Source organism: Amblyomma maculatum, chromosome 5, assembly GCF_055883805.1.
Source record: "Amblyomma maculatum isolate TAMU_Amacu chromosome 5, ASM5588380v1, whole genome shotgun sequence".
In the NCBI taxonomy this organism is placed as follows: domain Eukaryota; kingdom Metazoa; phylum Arthropoda; class Arachnida; order Ixodida; family Ixodidae; genus Amblyomma; species Amblyomma maculatum.
In genome coordinates this window covers 36,419,146-36,437,856 of record NC_139348.1, presented here as the reverse complement: position 1 = coordinate 36,437,856, position 18,711 = coordinate 36,419,146, and the positions used below count along the sequence as shown (strand labels likewise).

General features: G+C 45.3%; 3 protein-coding genes and 1 non-coding gene across 5 annotated transcripts in view; 2 read left to right on the top strand and 2 right to left on the bottom strand.

The window, feature by feature from the left end:
- Positions 1-6,459, bottom strand: part of LOC146188034 (uncharacterized) — a 51,509-nt gene extending 45,050 nt beyond the window's left edge. The window contains exon 1 of one of the 2 annotated variants that reach the window (XM_084603612.1): positions 6,319-6,459. The gene's annotated coding sequence lies outside the window, so the exon portion shown is untranslated. The remainder of the gene's footprint in view (positions 1-6,318) is intronic. The other variant, XM_084603613.1, reaches the window with a different exon arrangement.
- Positions 6,276-14,224, bottom strand: Rpp21 (ribonuclease P protein subunit Rpp21). The gene is made up of 4 exons (XM_084603617.1): positions 14,131-14,224; positions 13,928-14,028; positions 11,598-11,680; positions 6,276-6,503 (listed from the first exon to the last, which is right to left on the bottom strand). Exons 1-4 carry the CDS (start codon positions 14,182-14,184, stop codon positions 6,382-6,384), a joined length of 360 nt encoding a protein of 119 aa, XP_084459743.1. The 5' UTR covers positions 14,185-14,224; the 3' UTR covers positions 6,276-6,381.
- Positions 14,225-15,535: 1,311 nt separating this feature from the next.
- LOC146188032 (U6 spliceosomal RNA) lies at positions 15,536-15,638 on the top strand. Its single transcript, XR_014707748.1, has one exon. It is a non-coding gene; the product is annotated as a U6 spliceosomal RNA (small nuclear RNA).
- Positions 15,639-16,077: 439 nt separating this feature from the next.
- Positions 16,078-18,339, top strand: LOC146188031 (uncharacterized). The gene has a single exon (XM_084603611.1). The coding sequence runs from the start codon at positions 16,296-16,298 to the stop codon at positions 17,715-17,717; it is 1,422 nt and encodes a 473-aa protein (XP_084459737.1). The 5' UTR covers positions 16,078-16,295; the 3' UTR covers positions 17,718-18,339.
- Positions 18,340-18,711: the final 372 nt, after the last annotated feature.

Sequence of the window (18,711 nt, the reverse complement as noted above, 5' to 3'; positions counted from 1 at the left end):
TGATTTTTCAAGCCTACCTTTCAACTTTTCCTGTCTAGTTCATCAATCATTCTTTGCAGCTCATCCCCCGAGTTGCTTAGCAAGGCAATGTCATCAGCAAATCGCAGATTACTGAGGTATTCTCCATCTACTCTTATCCCCAACTGCTCCCATTTCACGTCTCTGAATACTACTCCTAAGCAAGCTGTGAATAGTACTGGGGAGATCGTGTCTCCTTGTCTAACACCTTTCTTTATAGGAATTTTGTTACTTTCTTTATGCAGAACTGTGGTTGCTGTGCACCCGCTATATATATCTTCCAGCACTTTCACGTACAGCTCATCTACACCCTGATTTCGCAATGCCTGTATGACTGCCGAGGTTTCTACTGAGTCAAATGCTTTTTCGTAATCAATGAATGCTATGTATAAGGGCTGGTTATATTCCGAGCATTTTTCTATCACCTGGTTGATGGTAACGATATGATCGACAGTACAGTACCCTTTCCGAAACCCTGCTTGATCCTTTGCTTGGTTGCAGTCTAAGGTTGTCCTGATTCTATTAGCGATTACCTTGGTAAATACCTTATACTTAACAGACAGTAAGCTGATTAGTCTAATTTTTCAAGTTCTTAGCGTCCCCTTTCTTATGAATTAAGGCAATATCTGCGTTTTTCCATGGTTCCAGTACCGTCGATGACACCAGGCACTGCATATACAAGGTGGCCAGTTTTTCTAGCGCGATATCCCCCCGTCCTTCAACAAATCTATAGTTACCTGATCTTCTCCAGCTGCTTTCCCCCTTTTCATAGTTTCTAATGCTTTCTTGACTTCGTCCTTCATCACTGGCGGAACGCCTGACTGCATTTCACCTACCGCCAATTTCATTACTGTCCTGACTTGTTTGGCTACTGTAGAGATCAGTATAGAACTCCTCGGCTACTTTGACTATCGTGATGAAATTGCCGTTATTAACCTTTTCCCTTAGCGCATACATCTGATTTTTGCCTATGCCCAATTTCTTCTTCATCTCTTTAAGGCTTCCCCTGTTCTTTACAGCATGCTCAATTTTCTCCAAGTTATACTTCCTTATATCGGCCACTTTGATATCTCTGCCAATTCTATCTGGTCTGTTGGATTGGAAGCTTTCATACATTTGGCATTTCTTAATCAAATCTTTCATCCCCTTAGACAGTTTACCGGTATCCTCTCTAACAACCCTACCGCCTACTTCTACAACGCACTCAGTAATGATATCTCTGAAATTATTGTTCATTGCTTCTAGGCCAATGTCGTCATTCTCGGTAAGAGCTACATGTCTATTTTGTAGCGAGATCTTGAACTCTTCTGCTCTCCCCCTCACCGCTAATTCGTTGATGGACTTCTTTCTTACTAACCTGTTTCGTTCCCTCTTCAGATTTAGACTAATTCCAGACCTTACTATCCTGTGGTCACTACATCGCACTTTCCCGATTACCTCTACATCTTGCATAATGGCGGGGGTTAAACACATTATGAAGTCAACTTCATTTTTAGTCTCCCCGTTAGGACTTTTTCATGTCCATTTCCGGTTCTTCAGTTTGCTGAAGAAGGTATTCATGATTCTTAAGTTATTGCGCTCTGCAAACTCAACTAGTAACTCCCGCCTGCTATTCCTAGAACCAATAGCATAATCACCCACTGCCTGGTCTCCTGCCTGCTTTTTCCCTACCTCAGCATTGAAGTCGCCTATTAGTACAGTATACTGCGTCTTTCCTTTCTGCATTGCCAATTCTACATCTTCATAGGAGCTTTCAACTTCCTGGTCATTATGACTACACGTAGGTGCGTAGGCCTGTACAACCTTCAGTTTATACCGCTTATTAAGCTTAATTACGAGGCCTGCCACCCTCTCATTATTGCTATAGAATTCATCTATATCACCAGCTATATACTTATCGACAAGGAAACCTACTCCTAGTTCTCGCTTCTACGGTAAACCTCGATAACACAGTACATGCCCGTCCTTCAGTACTGTATATGCCTCATTCGGTCTCCTAACCTCGCTAAGCCCTATGACATTCCATTTCATACCCTCTAGTTCCTCTAACAGCACTGCTAAACTAGCCAGGGTTCTAGCGTTAAACGTTGCCAGGGTCAGTTTCCAATGGCGGCCTGTCCAGCGGAGCCAAGGATTCTTAGCACCCCCCCCTGCGTCACAGGTCTGACTGCCGCCGTGGTCAGCTGCTCCGCATCTCGGTAATGTTGAAATTTGGGCTAGTTGGTAGCGATCCATCTAAAACAGTGCACATAAAACACGAAACACAGAGAAGAGCACTCCTGCTCTTCTCTGTGTTTCGTGTTTTATGTGCGCTGTTTTAGATGAATCGCTCTGCACCCGCTGGTGACTGAGGGCCGGGATTTTATAGGACTAATCATGGGAGGTTGCGACCAATTACTGCACCAGGGTGGCCAACTCCTGTTATGGTGAGGGAGTGTGTTGTCGGAGGTGTTCATCAGCATCAGGTCGCACCCAAAACCTGTTTATGCAATTCCATTGACACGTGGATTTTTTTCTTTTTTTTTATCCGATGCAGAACTGCATCACATTGGAATTCGAACCACAATCCTCTTGCATGCAAGGCGGATGTTCTACCTCTACACCACCGCTGCTCTACCATATAGGTGAGGCTATATGGTAGAGCAGTGGTAGCCACGGGATCTCCTGCCTCAAATATAGAGCGGAACTTCTCCGCTTCTCCGACCATGCTTCGACATGAATTTCTGGGGCAGCGACCGGCAAGCGCGCGTCCTTGATATCATAAGGTATGACTTCGAATTTCTTCATTTGCTCCAATATAAGCATCTTCTGACCTGCAAGACCCTTCACTCTTCGCAATCAGGCTTCAACAACAGCCCTAAAGACCAAAAATAGAAAACGAAAACCCGCCATCAACAACCTCTCTCCTTGCTGCATCAGGCTACACGACATCCTGTAGCAACAGCCCTTCTGCACTGCATCCAGAAGGCGTCTCATCACTACACATCTCTTGATCAGCTTTGAATGATCAGTTTCATACAGCATCAATGCCTTCTTTGCCCATGTTGAAAACATCCAGCAAACATGGTCATTGTCATGGAAGTTAGCTACAAGTCATGGAACCTAATGGCTTTGTCATCCGGCAGTTCAGAGGTAAAATTTATGCCGCGAGAACAAGGCTTAGACATAGAATATCCTGTGATGTACTATGAGTGCTGTCCCCTTTGGCATGTTCACTAGGAATCACATGGAATTTTGGAAAGGTTATTTTGGCTCTTCATGAAGAACTGTCCAGTGCACTCAATGCATTCCCATTTCGAAGGGGGCAGCCTAGCTGTACACGCTGGCAGTAAATGTGACATAACACATGGTGATTAGCAATAAAATGGTTAACCCTTGCCACCAGAAAAAAAGAAGGAAAAAAGCAAGGGAGAAGAAGACAGGACAGTTGTGAAAAAGAAGATTAAAAAGTGAAAGACTGAGAGAAGGACAGGAAAAGGCAACTTCTAGTTTCCGCTGGTCCGGTCAACCCAGAGGTGCAGTCTGTAGGAGGTGGGGGCCAAATTGGCGTGTTGCCTGCAACAAGGAACCTGAAAGGTCCAAACACTTGGCATCGGCTCAACCACCAGGATCCCTTTTTTTCCGGACATGGCGATGCCACGCACGGCTAAGCGTGGGTGCTCGGGTTGCGTGGCGTCCTGTGCGACACCTCAGAGAGGGTCATGACTATGAGTTAGTGCTACTGTGTAACAAGCTGCCTCACATGTAGAGCAGAAGTTACGGGATCTCCTGCCTCACATATAGAGCGGCACTTACAGGATTTAACCGCTCCTCCGAGCATGCTTCGACGCGAATCTCCGGGGCAGCGACCTGCAAGCGCGCGTCCTTGACAATGGGCTGCAGCGCAACTAGCAGAGAGTATAAAAGAGCACACCGCAGCATGCCCACGGCAGTGCACCCTGGGAAGATTCAGTCTTCCGGGCCTCTTTCGCAGCCGCTCGCTCTGGGAAAATGTCTTTTGTTTTTCACCGAGCCCGCGATCAACTCATTGTTTATCCTCATCTTGTACAGCCACCACTAGCCATCAACTCTGCGACTATGACGCCTCATCGAACAATAAAACCATGAGAATTCCTTTTTGCCACAGACTGTCAGATTTTTTAATACTGTTTTCACCTTTGTTTAAACCTTCATCTGGCTTAGTATTTTACGCTGTGTTTCTGTCTCACTCTTGCCCCTACTTACTATATCTGGAATACTTGCTTTGTTATCTTTATAGTCTTGTTTTATCGCAGTGTTTTATTCATTGTCACTTTTCCCTTTTGTCATTTACCGAGTCGTCTTTAATCACTATATTGTGTCTTGGCGTTTTCTTCTTTTTTCCAATATTATGCAGTGTAATTTGGACTACTAGCTATAAATATCCAATTGTAAATCAAAAGTGACTTCCTTGAACTTATTCCTCAACCGCACATCGGCACACATACTTCAGGAGTTGACCGGCCTAACTTTTAACTGCGTTCTCAAGCCTCATAGAGGGACGACAGGTAACCGTAAAGGGGATCCCACGCCTCTGTTGACCATAAAGGCGAGGACTTGTGACATATACTGGTTTGGAAAACCTTCTTGGAGGGGTGTCTACTACTTTAACAAGCTATATCCGGCCATGGCAGGGCCATTCCAAAATCACAAGATTTTCAGTCATGTGAAAGAGCATTTGGAATGGCAGTGCTACAAAGATAACTATGGTAACGAATGCTGACGGCAACTACCAATGCTCTGGTTCCCCGAAACAGTGGCAAACGATACACAAGTCACAGGCATGTCGCGTTAAAGGTGCTTAAGCTTTTCCGTAGAAATAAGATAGGGGCAGTCAGAAGCTAATGCATGTTTCTTGCTGCATTGATTTTAGAGAATACCACATGACAATGGCATGTAAAATAAAATTCCTCAAACATTATCCTTATAGCATAATGTGACTTTAAGTAACAGTAGGGTTAGTATTAAATGTTACTGCTAGCATAAAATGTTTAGTACTGAGAACAGGAGTATGGATGTTGATTGTGTTGAAACCATTACACTTGCGTTTACACAGCAGCAAGCTCAACAGATTTTTTTTTTTTTTTTTTCTGCAACTGCTTGAGCAGACAGATGTGCTGGATCAATCATGGGGTTAGGAAGCTACTAGTCATGGGATTAGAGACTGGAGTATCAGGTGTGTGCAATGTACATTGGACAACACAAAGATGAAGCCACGATTTCTCTGGATGTGCCCTGTACAGTCATCAATCAAAACCACTGTGATGGGAACAACATACGTGGGAAATGCTGTGTCGTGCAAGCGTGTCGCCAACTGCCTGCAGGCAGAAAGTCCTATGACATCATCTCAAGCAATACCGTGCCGTCTAACGCCCGTGGTGTCAGCATATGAGCGTATAAAAACAATGCCCGTGCAATAAATCCAGATTATTAATGCGAAGGCATTACTAAGCTATGTCGGCAAGGTCGCAGGTACAGAACATGTCCGCAGCCGTTGTGTCGTTCTCGGAAGAATTAGGATCAAAGCGGATGGTTGTGATTGATAGAGAATGATGTGAGGATGCTGCAGAAAAAAAACATGCCAATAGGATGATTAGTTAATTAATTAGAGCTAAAATGTAAAAGAAAAATCAATCAGATACAACTAATGTCTACATCCAAACGATGTGACGTCACGCCAACCAGAAGTGGATGTGTTTCTGACTTAATGAGGCAAATAAATGTGTGATAGTGATTAGAAGTGTGTAATGAGCGTCAATAAATCAAAAAGTTCTAGAACACAGCAGAATCTGCAGTGAAAGCCTGAACATCGCTGCTGCACATGGTACACCGCACGCCCCTTGTCGAACACAACCAACTTTCGAACTGTCGAACACAACAGAACTTTGATGTGTTCTGTTGAACACATCAAAGTTCACCGGCGTTCTATAATTGGTTTACTGGAAAGGAAAGGCGCAGTATCTGTCATAAGTTTCTGGATGCATAAGTTTGAGCTTTTGCTATTCAGTGTCATTTATGGCCTATGGCAAATGTAGTGTGTGTGTACCTGGTGGACACTGCATAGTTCTGCACTCGTCTTATCCAGAATAAGTCAGGGGTTGGGCAGTGTGAATTTCTCAGACAAGGCCATCTAACAATACTAGGATGTAGGATCAACACTCCTCCCAGCTAGGTTGTAAAAACTGTTACCCTTCACATAAAACAGTCCATTCAAAGCACGACTTCCCAGGCACACATGATATGGAGCATTCAGTTTACTGCTACAAGAAGAAAGAACCCTACCGAACTGCCCTAGTTTGCTGTGCTGGCAACTGGAGCAGTGGTGCCTTTTTCAGGAACAGTGGTCTAGTTGCCCAGTGCTTCTGCGGTGTCGTACCAGAGCTGGTAGCCCCTCTTAGTTGGAAACCGCTTGATGGTGCCGCACACGAGGCAGGTAACAACCAACCGCTTACCACGCCGAGCAGAAGCTGCAAATATATTTCGTAGTGGACATGAAATTTATTTACTCTTATTTACTTACAATACCGCTAGCCCCATTACATGGGCCATAACAGGGTGGGACTTGCATACGTAAACATCAGCAAGCACTATCAAGCACATGCCAACTATACCGTACAATGGTCTTTAAAACAATTGAAATAAATGCCTCAAAATGGCATTTACTGGTAAAAAATGGCATTTACTGGTACAATAACACTGGTAAGCAAAAAACATATGCTAAAGTATCAAAGTCATCTAATTCAAGAGCGGGATTACGAGTGAGTGCTAGGGCAGGCAATACGCTCTGAGGTCAGATGGGACGAGCTTGTGGGATAGGTTTCTGCGAAGCGGAATGCGGATCTGCTTTGAAGCATTCGAATGCATCAAGTTCCCAAGGCCAAAGAGGACACAGAGCAGGAGACCTGTCTTGTCAGTGTCCACAGCAGTCATGCCACATGTGATGCTGTGCCACAGGTGCCTGCCTTTGTCAGTTAAAAGAACCCTGAAATGCTGCTTGCGGTAAAATTCTAACGAAAGAAATCCATAAAGGTGGTCCTTATGAGTATTAAACTTAAATTTAAGAGCTTTGCATAGAGCACATAATTTTCAAATAATGCAACTGGCGACTGCTCGAGACTGATTGGGGCGACACATTTCCATGCGTGCTGCGCGCAAACCTCACGGGGTTGCAGGGCACACCTGCTCATTGGATATTCCTAAGTTACGCAGGCGGCACAGGGCGTGATGGGTGCCATCACGACTTGTTTCATTCTTTTTTCCTTGCGTGCCGGCGGGGGCTGAGTTGAGGGGGGAGAGGAGGAGCATCATTTTCGATCGGCCATATCTTCAGTAAAGGTAGCCTAACAATTTTTGCATTGCAGGGACGATTGATGGGATGCCTATTGCTCGTGCGTGCTTTCCAGTTTTCATAAATAGCTTTCATGGGCCCTTTAAGGTAACTAGAGATGTCATGACATTGCACTGTGGCAGACCCGAGCGGATGAAGCAATGCGATTCCTTAGATGGATAAACCTGCGGTATCTGCCTATAACTGCTAAATACTTTCTGACTGAATTTCTTCCTTGGTGCTCTTTTGGTTTCAACAACTGAACAATGTCTGTGACCTGTAAAAGAGCTTTCGATTACTTGATGTGCAGAAAAACTGCTCTAATTCACTGCAATGCTTAAGCCACCTGCTTCAGGAGCTGAAGTGACAACAAACGACATATCAGTGGTTATATTGCAGCTTTTTCATGTCTCATATGACCTAAGCACTTCCACGTCACAGTCATCACTCAGTTAATGAAACCTGTTATTATCGTGTGTTCTATCAATTCTGTTTTAGTTTTGTTTTCGTCCGGTTTCGGTTTCTGTCTGTGAATTGTTTTTGAATTCTATCATCATCAAGCACATGAGCTGGGCACACAAATACCCAATGCTCAAGCAATAAAGCTCCTTTCGACATGGACTCCTGATGTGTGACTCCCATCTTCCTTCTTAAGGGGGGACCCGGGTCTTTGCAGCCGAAAATCGGTCAGAAAATCGGATTTTCAATCATCGTTTTCACGATTCTGAGATCTTTCCGCAGCTATCTCCGAAGTTTCGTTGAAAAATATCGCCTATTTTGCGTGTTACAGCGTTCCAAAGATGACAATCTGAGCGTGTGGCCCTTTAAACTGAGGACAAATCGTGCCGAATTTGGATCTCCCGCAGTTCGAGAAATCCGCGATCCGCGGGCATAATCTTGGTGTCGTTCGAAAGATCGCGATTAAGGCCATTCCTATATCTCGGTTGGTGACCATAAGCGAGCCCACCGAAGTGGAAAACAAAGGAACAAAATTGCGTGAAACACGGCCTGCTATTGGACTCCCACCGCACGTGAGCAAAAGGCGAGCTTTGGTTGGCTGGCGGCGTCGACTGCTCGCGGTCCGGCGCCATTTCGAAAAGGTCTCTCCTTTAGGCCTAGTCGACCTAGCGCGCAATATTGAGATTCACGCTCCGTTATTAGCCTAAAAAAAAAAGTAGCGAGAGGAGATAAACGCGCCGGGGACGCTGCATCGCCGCATCTAGTTATCTGCAATCAATGACGAAGTCCGCGATGGCCTGATAATGGCGTAGCATAGCTGGTCGTGCTCAGTGCGATAGCGAGGAGCGGCACAATCTGCCGCGTACGGAACTGTGAGGGTGCAGATGAGCAAGTGCAGCTTTCAATGCCGGGATGGATTGCCCTGTGAGGCAGTGCTGCGACCAACCGCAGCGGCAGTTGCGAAGCAGCGTCCCGCGACACGCGGAACATAGAGAAGATTGTGCGGAATCCCAAATCTTGTCGAAATAAACTTTCTTCTGAATGCTACGCGGTGCAAGACGAGCAACGGTCGCTTATCACTAGTTGCAGGCCGACTGCGTTTACTGCATGAACGTGAGAATGGCGATCGCGCGCCAGAACTTGGCACCAACTTTTACGGAGGTCACAATGCAAACACACTCGTCTTGGTGGCGGCCTCCGCACCATGCGTTCCGTTCGCTGGAAATTTCATTCTTTGAGGGCGAATTATATCGATGGTAAATGATGCATTGGCATCAGAAGCTGGTCAGAACCCACTTTAATAAGTTACTGTTAGCTTTGGTGCTTCAGAAATTTATCAACACGTTTTTCCTCAATTTCTCAAAATCAAAATATTGAGGACGGTACATGTTTGGAGGTGCGATATCTCTGGTTCTACTTATGATATTGCTGTAATTCCTTTTGCACCAGAAAGGTAGACTCATGTACAGTGCAAAAAATATAAATGAATTTGTGGTATTTAATGAGGAAAGTTTTTAAAATTTTCATGTTTTCTGGAGTGTCAAGGTGGCTTTTTTGGTCTCTGAACTTTGACAAGCTGTAACTTTGGTTAAAATGGAAACAGGACATTCAATCTTGATTTTTGCATTCTCTGTGTGTTCTAAATTGATTTGATATGTCAGTTTTTATTATAACTCCTGTAGTTTTATTGACAGCTCACCTGCAAACAAAGAACATAAAGTGCTCAATATATTCAGAACTAAATGGCTTACATAAAATTAATGTGCATATTTGAAATCAGCACAAAAAGCTGCATAAATGGTACAACTTTCATCAAAATCTACCAGTAAATAAAAAATATTGTCTTAAGACCAGGGTCCCCCCTTAATGGCTGCCACGGCTGATGCAACCAAAGCCAAATCAGCACGAGAAAAAAATTTGAACTCTAATTCACTTTGTGATCGAAGGCAAGCATTATAGGGTGATCCATACATTTTAATGTCTTTCTTGACAGTATGCAAGCAATACATTTGGTGTCCCTACTCTTATGGTTTTGTTACTACTACTAGTTGCAGCATAAACGCATAAAACTGTATTGCTTCCCACATGCATGCTCAGCAACAATGTTTGGAGGGACAAGAAAAATTTAAAATTGGCCAACATTGACTACTCACTGGCACGCAAGTGATGTGCATTCACTGAAATATTAAGAAAGCTAGAAGAGTTCTGAAAACAAAAAGCAGGCGTTCACCAGCAAGTAGAGATGTGTCGCTCAGGAGCGAGTCGGATCTTTTGAGTGGCTCTTTCAAAAGAGCAGGTGAGCGGCAGCTCACTAAAAGTGAGCTGCAGTTCTTTTAGTGAGCCGGCTCTCTCGCTCAGAGATCCGATTCGTGCTTGGGAGTCGGATATTCTCGGTGAGACTTCGGCGCCATCTATTAACTATGCAAGAAAGCAACAGCTCTCCTGCATGGCCTCCCGCCCTTCCTCACAAGAGTTTTAAACATCCCCTCGCATCCCCTAGCCTTCGGCTGTGTTTTGAGATGCTCTTGCAAAGAGCGAGAATGAGCGGTGGCTCTAGGAGAGCCGGCGGCTCATTGAGCAGCGGTTCTTTTGGAGAGCCGGCAGCTCACTGAGCGGCGGCTCTTTTGGAAAGCCAGCGGCTCAGTGAGCGGCGACACTTTTGGAGAGCCGTTGTTCACTGAGCCGTCAGGAACCGTGAGCGGCGGTTCTTTTGGAGAGCCTCCCGTTCAGTGAGCCATCAGGAACTATTCTGCCTGAGTCGGGTCTTCTGATTGCTGCGACTTCAGCGCCATCTATTGCAGTGCGGGAAGGCAACTCCAGTGAGACGATAGGGGTGGATCGAACAGGCATACAAAGAAAAGAAAAAGGACTGCCGTCTGCACAATCCTCTGCATGCCGTTGACTGCCATCGGTCAGAGCCCGGTCAGAGCCCCCCCTCCCCCCCTCCTATTTTACTCATGACTAACACAGTTTGAAGAAGCATAAATGCCTTATTGAACAACCGTGTTATATTTTCACTGATACCTTTGAACGGTTGCACCAGCACACGATGCACGATCAGTGAAAGTCATACTCATCGTTCGAACAGCAGTGGTCAAAGTAAGGTGCCATGCTTTGAAAGATCTGGCTCTGAAGAAAGGTTCGGGACGGCTCACTGAATGAGAGGGCGAACCGGCCCTCCAAAGCCCAAAAGAGCCACCGCTCACTTATACTAAACTACGGCTCACTCGTTCTTTAATAAGAGCAGTTGAAAAGACAGCCAAAGGCGAGGAGGGTACAGTGCTCTAGCGAGAGTGGTTGCAACTATTACAAGGAACGGCGGGAGAGCAGTTGCTTTGTCGCACCGCTAACAGAAGCGTGGAAGTCGCACCCAGCCACCCAGCTGCAACGGAACGGTTCGGGAGTGAACGAGAGAGAGAGAGTGAGAGACAGAGCTGGCTTTCTCTCTCTCCAATAGAACCACTGCTCGCTCCTAAACGGCCCAGTCTTAAGCGAGCCGGTGAGCCGTTGAAATTAGCTGGCTCACTTCAGTGAGCTGAGTCGTTCTGAGCCGCTTATTAAAGTGAGCTGCTTTGCCCATCTCTACCAGCAAGCTGCAGCCTTGATAACGCTTTTTTTTTTTTTGCACGAACTTCTGAGACTAAGCTACAATGGCATTAACTTTAAGAAGGTGATCACAGGGTGCTTTTCAGTTCCAACAGTGCAAGTCATCATAGTGTCGAGTTAAAGCATAAAATCTATTAAAATTTCCATTGGTACCATGACAACTGCTCACCTCTTAGGCGTTCAGTGCAGGTGACCCCAGGACACAGGAGGACACTGCACTTCTTGCACAGGCTGCGTTTTATGCTCGGGTCTCTGCAGTGAGTCATGGAGGCAATCAATATTTCACACAAAACTGCGCTACAATATTGCCAGTTGTGCCACAAATTGGGTGTGACGTACAGTAATACCTTCATTACAGTCATTACAGTAAGATTTACAGATTTACAGTAAGACTTCCTTAGCCCACTGTAAGAGGATAAGCAAACAAAGAAAAAAGGCATTTGCTGCTTTCTTTCAGCACTGCCACTTTAGGGAAAAAAAAAAAAGGTCTGTCACATGATTTCTTGGAGTAAGTAAAGTTTCACTGTGAAATGATAAGGCAAAGGATGGCATGCACACATCATATACATTCTCAAGGATCTGTTCCTGGTCATTAACAAGGCGTGCTACACGAACACTGCTAGCATGTCACCACTGCTTTCACAGAACACAAAACAAAGACCACCAAGGTCCAAGAACATTATTGTACACTGACGCGCATATGCAGAGGAACAAGATAATTCCAAGGAACATTTGTGATGACACAATGTATACGCAAATGATGCACTCAGTGTCTTCTCACACACTATATACTGGGCATGCTGATGTTCTCAAGTGGTCAATACCAAACGGAAGTACAGTCGGGCACCATTAATATGTTGACTGTTAGTATGAACAACTAGAATTGTCAACAGTTTGTAGTGTCCTTCCATGTGCGATGATGGTGCAGCCGAAGACGACAAGCGCGAGCTCACGCGCGGTGCGCGAGCAGTGCAGATTCGGTGCCTGGCAAGATGGACCTCTAACTGTGCAAAACCTCATTACTGTCTCACCGAGCAGACCTGATAATATATATATATGGACACCAGGCACTTATTTTCAGTCCGGTTCTTGTACACCACAAGTTTTTGTGGGAACCAAGCTTTTCCTATGTACTCAGCCTTACTAATATGAAAACTCAGGGTCCGCACAAGAGATGGGGTGATTTTTAAATGTACTCAGGCCATTGGAGCCCATATATGGCCAGTGATAAAACCAAAGCTTCAAATGCCCAAACCAGGTATTTTCTTCCCGGTATTGACACGAGCAAAAGGCAGTGCAAATGTAGAAATGATCGAACTATTTTTTTTTTTTTCATGCGATGGCATAAGAGCCCCACTGGGATAAAACGCCAGCAGTACCACACACTTGCCTCCTGTCATCTACCAAGGTTGGTAGATGGAAGAACCAGCTGCAACTACTCTGATTAAAGACCAGAAGGCAGCAAGAGGAGAAACATTCTGATCAAGTTAAATGTGTGTGCGGCCATTCAGTCTATATGCATGGTCATGCAATGTGCATGTTGTAATACATTGGCATGTGTGGCTGAACATGGAAGCTGACAATGAAGCCCTTGCACTGTCACCTTGTTACGGCTAACGATAATGAGGCATCCTGCAAGATTTTTTTTTCTCGAGCTTTGTGTGGTGCCAAAGGACCCAATCGTCACACCTTGAATTTTGCCGTACTGCATGAGTGGCAGTGAAAACTCCTTTGCAGCTCGCATGTCACTAAAAGTCCCCATCAGCAGCTGTCAGCTGCCATGATACGGCTAAGCATTATCAATTCGTAGGATGTGAACTAGGAGATGTGTCATCCTACCACCCTGTGGCAGCTTGTGTGCTGTGTGTTAATGGGCAAGTGAAACAGCACTACATCATCTTAAAAATAGTGGTGACTAGATCACCTCTAGCTCAAGATTTCCTCAACTTCACTACTTAACATTTATGTACCCAAGCAGTCCGTACTAGTAAGTTTTTTTTTTTTTTTTTTCATAACATATTTTTTTCTTTCTTCACGATTATATTAATAGTGATAAATTTGCTTTGCGGGCAGTACTAAGTATCTGGGTACAAGTATCCATAAACGAAGGATGACTTCAGAGTTGTATCGGTTGTATGCGGAGCCTATCAATGAAACCAAGCATCAAAATCGTGACCATGTAGGTATCACTGGCTAGCACGAGTCTGATCGCCAGCTATCAAAGCTTGCAAAGAGAGAGTCACGGCACTGCTGTGTAGTCGTCAGGCTGTCACAGTTGCACTTATAGAGCGCACAGTTAGCGCCGACAGGAAAAACAGACTCCACCTACCCTTGGTGCCTACCTTTTCACTTGTAAAGCATTTGAAACAGAAATGTCACTGAACTACCGAAATTCGCTGCACTGTTTAGTTCACACTGACTTGGCAGTAAGTGTTGAACAGCAAGCGAAATCAGGCTATAGGAATATTTAGGGAAACGGTTATATAAGTTTGCACTTACAGCTTGGCCTGAACACGTCGAGAAATCATGTGCAGCACATGACCGTAAAAAGAAGCAAGCTTGGTGGCAGACGAACCATTCTCCAAAACTTTGCCAGCTACCTGAAACGAAATTTGGAGAGGAATAACGCGCGCACTTCTTGCACCTGTTCACAACTTTTCGCTTTGCATGTTTTATGTCGCACATAAGCAACAATACGGCACCTGATACAAAAAGTTCATGCGTTGGAATGCGTCGCCGCCTTTCACCAAAGACATTACTACAACTACCAATGCTACTACTACAAAAAGAAGGAAAAATCACTCACAAAAAAGCTGGCTTGTATCGGACTGGCATGGCTAGCCGAGAGGCTGTAAGCTAGCAACTTTCGGTTTCGTTTCTGAAAGGGCTCATACAATTTGATATGTTTGATAGTTTTATTTTAGTTGCAAAAAAATGATTTCATCACAGCTTGCTTTTGACGTGTAGCCTACCACCGCGCCGTGCTTGCAAAACGTAGCTTCATGGAGGAAGGAAAGAACTCTTTCCTCCATCCTTCCTCCATGCGTAGCTTGCTTATTTCTCGTCCCATTGAGCAAAATCAGCACAGCTGCCGTTGCAAAATAATTTCCGCACAGCTAGCGTTGGATGCGCGTTACCACCGCACCGTGCTCGCAAAACCTTGGTAAGATTTGAAATGCCAGTACGGTGATCGCAGCAATCGTGCCGTGCTTGCATAGCTTTGTTGATTTAAAATACCAAGCATCCTCAGTAAACAAGCTATAATCACGAATCATACGGTAATTCCAGCAATGCTCCTCATCGGATACCGCTTACTTTAAGAATTGCTTTGCTTTTATACGGAGACATTCTGATAGCCTATGTAAGGCTAGTTAGCTGCACTGAGTGTTATAAAAATGCGCATAATTTACGGCATTTCAAGTTAAAACTAAACATATTTTTTCTATTTTGGTTGTTTTTGTACAAAACTGTTATTCAAGTTTTTCTGTGGAATGAGTAAGAAAACAAAGAAAGTCTTATTTTGTAAACTCGCGTTAGCACACCTTTTATATGTAAGCGCCATCTATTTTCTGATATGAACACTGCAACCAGTTTGGTGTGAAACACCATTAGTGAGACGCATTATTCTGCTTTGTCTATTCTATTTATATGTGCTCTACACGATTACTATAACGCTATAAATTGGCTATCTAATGCCTAGATCTAACGGAAAATCATCTACCGGAGGTCCGACCGAAACTGTACCAAAACGATTGTTGAGCAGTTCGTCTGCTGCCGCAAGTGGCACTACAGTCTGTAGTCTCCCAAATTTAGCTCGATCTGCCTGCCGGATCTCAATAGAGTAGACTACAGGGAGTATCTCAACAGTGGCAGCCAGAAACTTCTATGAATTAAGTAAGTTTTTATCGTTTCTGACGTTTGATATGTCCTAAAGTCATGATTACAGCTAAGAACTCAATGCAAATACTCTTTCAAATTCAAGCTTTTTTTATTTTAGTCAAAATTTTTGCACTGGGTTAAAAATTATAGCTACGTTTCAAATATCACTGGGCCAGTTTTTCAATGTTAGAACGTGAGTATATATGCAGCTTTTCGAAATATGTGGTTGTACTTCCAAAGTACATATACTAAAATTGGAACGATACAGAGAAGATTAGCATGGCCCCTGCGCAAGGATGACACGCAAAATCGTGAAGCGTTCCACATTTTTTTTTTTTTTTCTTTTCGGTTATAATTTTTGCAAAAAATGCTGACTCCATTTTGTAAACGGCAAAATGAAAATGTTAAGATAATAGATGCCACTTCGAAGGCGCAAAGACTGTCATTTAGAATATATCTTGTACAAAGGTCGTGTGTCGATATTTCAGTTCGCCATTATTTGTTGCTGGCAGTATGGCCACTGTACTGGCAGTACAATGTGGCACATTATGTAGTTCAAAATCGCCCATGTGTCCTATGCCCTGTCTTCTGCCTCACGGTACCTACGTACAGGGGCTGCTCAAATGAACATGCGGAAGGATTGAACACGGTTGAACGTTGAACGCGATCGACGAAAAGACGAGGAGGCGCATTCCGCAACCGGTCGATTAGTTGTGTATTTATTTTCTTCTCGCATTTCATCGCTCTCTCTCTTTTTTTTTTTTTTTTTATCCGTCGGGGCTGAACGGCTGAGCAACGCGGCCACGTGGTAGAACTTGCTGTGCGGTGGTTGGATGTTCCTTGAACGGCGCCGCACCATTGGTCAATAGCACATGACAGCGCGAAGTTCGCAAATGGTGCGCGTACTTCTCCCGCGTTCTGACGACCGTTGAGGGCCACTCGAATCGTGCTGGGGGTGAGACCGTTGCGTCTACTCAAAAGTTGTAACATGCAAACAAGAGAAGACGACATCGCGTCCCCCGCGGATCTCGTTCATCGTTCAAACGGTCAGCCGCCATCGGTTTGCCGGGCTTCGATGTCGGCCGTCTCGGCAGTTTACGGAGGCAGCAACCTGCACCGACCCAAGTTGGAAGCTGCCCGTAAAATGCTGCTTCTCCACGAGGGATTCGGCAGGTCGCGCAGGAAAGTCACGAAAGCATCGCCTCGGTATGACCTGCGGCGTCGCGTGCTCGAGACGAACCTCATTCGTGAGAACGGCGTTTCGAACGAAGCGACCACGCAGCCTGATTTGGTGCTCTCGACAACACCCCAAGCATCGACGCCTGCGCTGGCTACGCCTCCAAGTAGTTTCAGGCAATGGGCCAAGCGTGGCAACAGTCCAACGACAGTGTTCCCGCAGGTAGCCGGCAGGAAACTTGCAGGCGGCGTTCAAGTCCGGGTCGCGACTCTCGTGACGTCCACGGCGAGAAGTCCGCCGGTAGATGCACGCTCTGCAACGTCACCTCGTAAGTTGGGATCGCCGAGAAACTGCAGCGTCGTAAGCGCGGCTGCCATAAAGAGGAGATTGCGTCGTAGTTGGTCCTACCGCGAAGCAATTGCCGGCGATCCGCCGTCTAACGAGCCACAAGAAATGCAGGCGCCGAAGCGACAAAAGGCTAACGAAGCCGCGCCAGACCACGGGGTTATCAAAAAGGCACAGGTGACGCATTCGAAACGACCCTGTAGGGTACAGCACGGAAAGCCTTTTGCGATACCGATACCAACTGCGACTACACCCCTGTCATCCCCGACGCCAACGTTACCTCCAAGGCTTCTGGCTGGTCCTGGCGCGGTAACTCCCCGTGGGTTTGTGACGCCACCGGCACCGAACTTGGGACCAGCTAGCATTGCTCCGACCCTGAGAACGAAGCTTAGCACGGGGCCTCTTTTCGACCATCAACCAACGTGGGTTCTGACACCATTCAATCAGAATGCTCAGACTGGGAGTGCGTCACCACTCGTCGCTCGAAGCCAACAAAACTACGCAGGCTGCACGCTCTCTTCGCCATCACTAGTGTCACAGGGCACACAGACCTCACCAAAGAGTAAGCTGAGACGCAGGTCTTCTCTCATGCGTGCCCTGGAACGACTACTCAACACTAGCAAGGAGAACGAAATGAATGCCTCACAAGGCTCTGCAACAAAGAACGAGAAGACTAAAGTCAAGAGGCGGCCGTCTTTTGTAGAGTCTCTCTTGTTCAGGCGCAGCAGCAGTGATAATGTAAAGCAAGACAACTGCGCTGTACGTTCCAACAGCGATCATCCACAAGCTTTAAAGAGCACTGCTGGTTTGACGCCACCGAATAGAAAAAAGCCTCGTAGGGCACACAGCCTACAGTTGAAGCCACCTGCACTGGACCCTTGGGGGTAGAGAACACCTGAACTTTGTTCCTTTCAGCAATCTCATTGCCAGGCGTCAAGACACTCATGTCAACTGTGACGCTACTGAACTTGTTTGACTTGGACAGTGGCTGCTTTTTCGTGTTTATTGTGCTGTGTCTCTGGTTTATTTGATTTGTTGACAGGCGTTGGTACTTTTGTCTGTTGATCAACAACAAGAATATATTGCTAAGATCAGTGAGTGCCTGTTTGCAAACAGGCCCTATGGGAGGAATTTTTGAGAAATATTTTGTACTGGATGCAATAATGTGCAATGAAATGTGTACTTGTTATGAAAGCCTTACTGGTTAAGTTTTCCTCTACCTACTTATTTGTTTTTAGCTGCATAGTTCCTACAGCGTGATATACTATGTACGCTTGCATGGTGCTTTTTTGATTTGCAACAGCATGCATTCAAAAATGCTGCTGAAGCCACTACTAAACTTCTGCCGCATTGTCAGAGGGGCATCTGATAGAAGTGTACAGTGTCAACGTATATTGCACGTTTGTGTTGTTTCTCTATCGTGACTAGAGTGATGCTCTTGACCGAATCCAGTCTGTTGCCAAAACCATTGTCCTGAAAAATTCAAATGCCTTTTGAATACAACTGAAGTTTCTGAAAAAGTTTGGTTGAGTGTTCTTACTTGTATGCTGCTGTAACCTGCACCTTATGGTCTTCCACTGCACATGCGGTAACTGCATGGGAGATACTCTAATCTGCTTTCAACATAACCTTTCATAACAATATGTAGACATCTGCTCACAGTCACTGCCTTCTCGAGTGTAGTCCACTTTTAATTGTCACAGGGTCTCAAGTTACCTGGCTCATGGCAGGTGTGCAAGGAAATTTGGGAGTGGAGAAGTGGATTGCCCTCAAGGCTGAGGTCAGCAGTGCAGGACTTTGATAGCTTCTGTGTCTAGCCTACAGGCCCACACAAGTCAGCTGTTGTTAATCAAACAATTAATCCAGAGCTGGACAGAGTAGC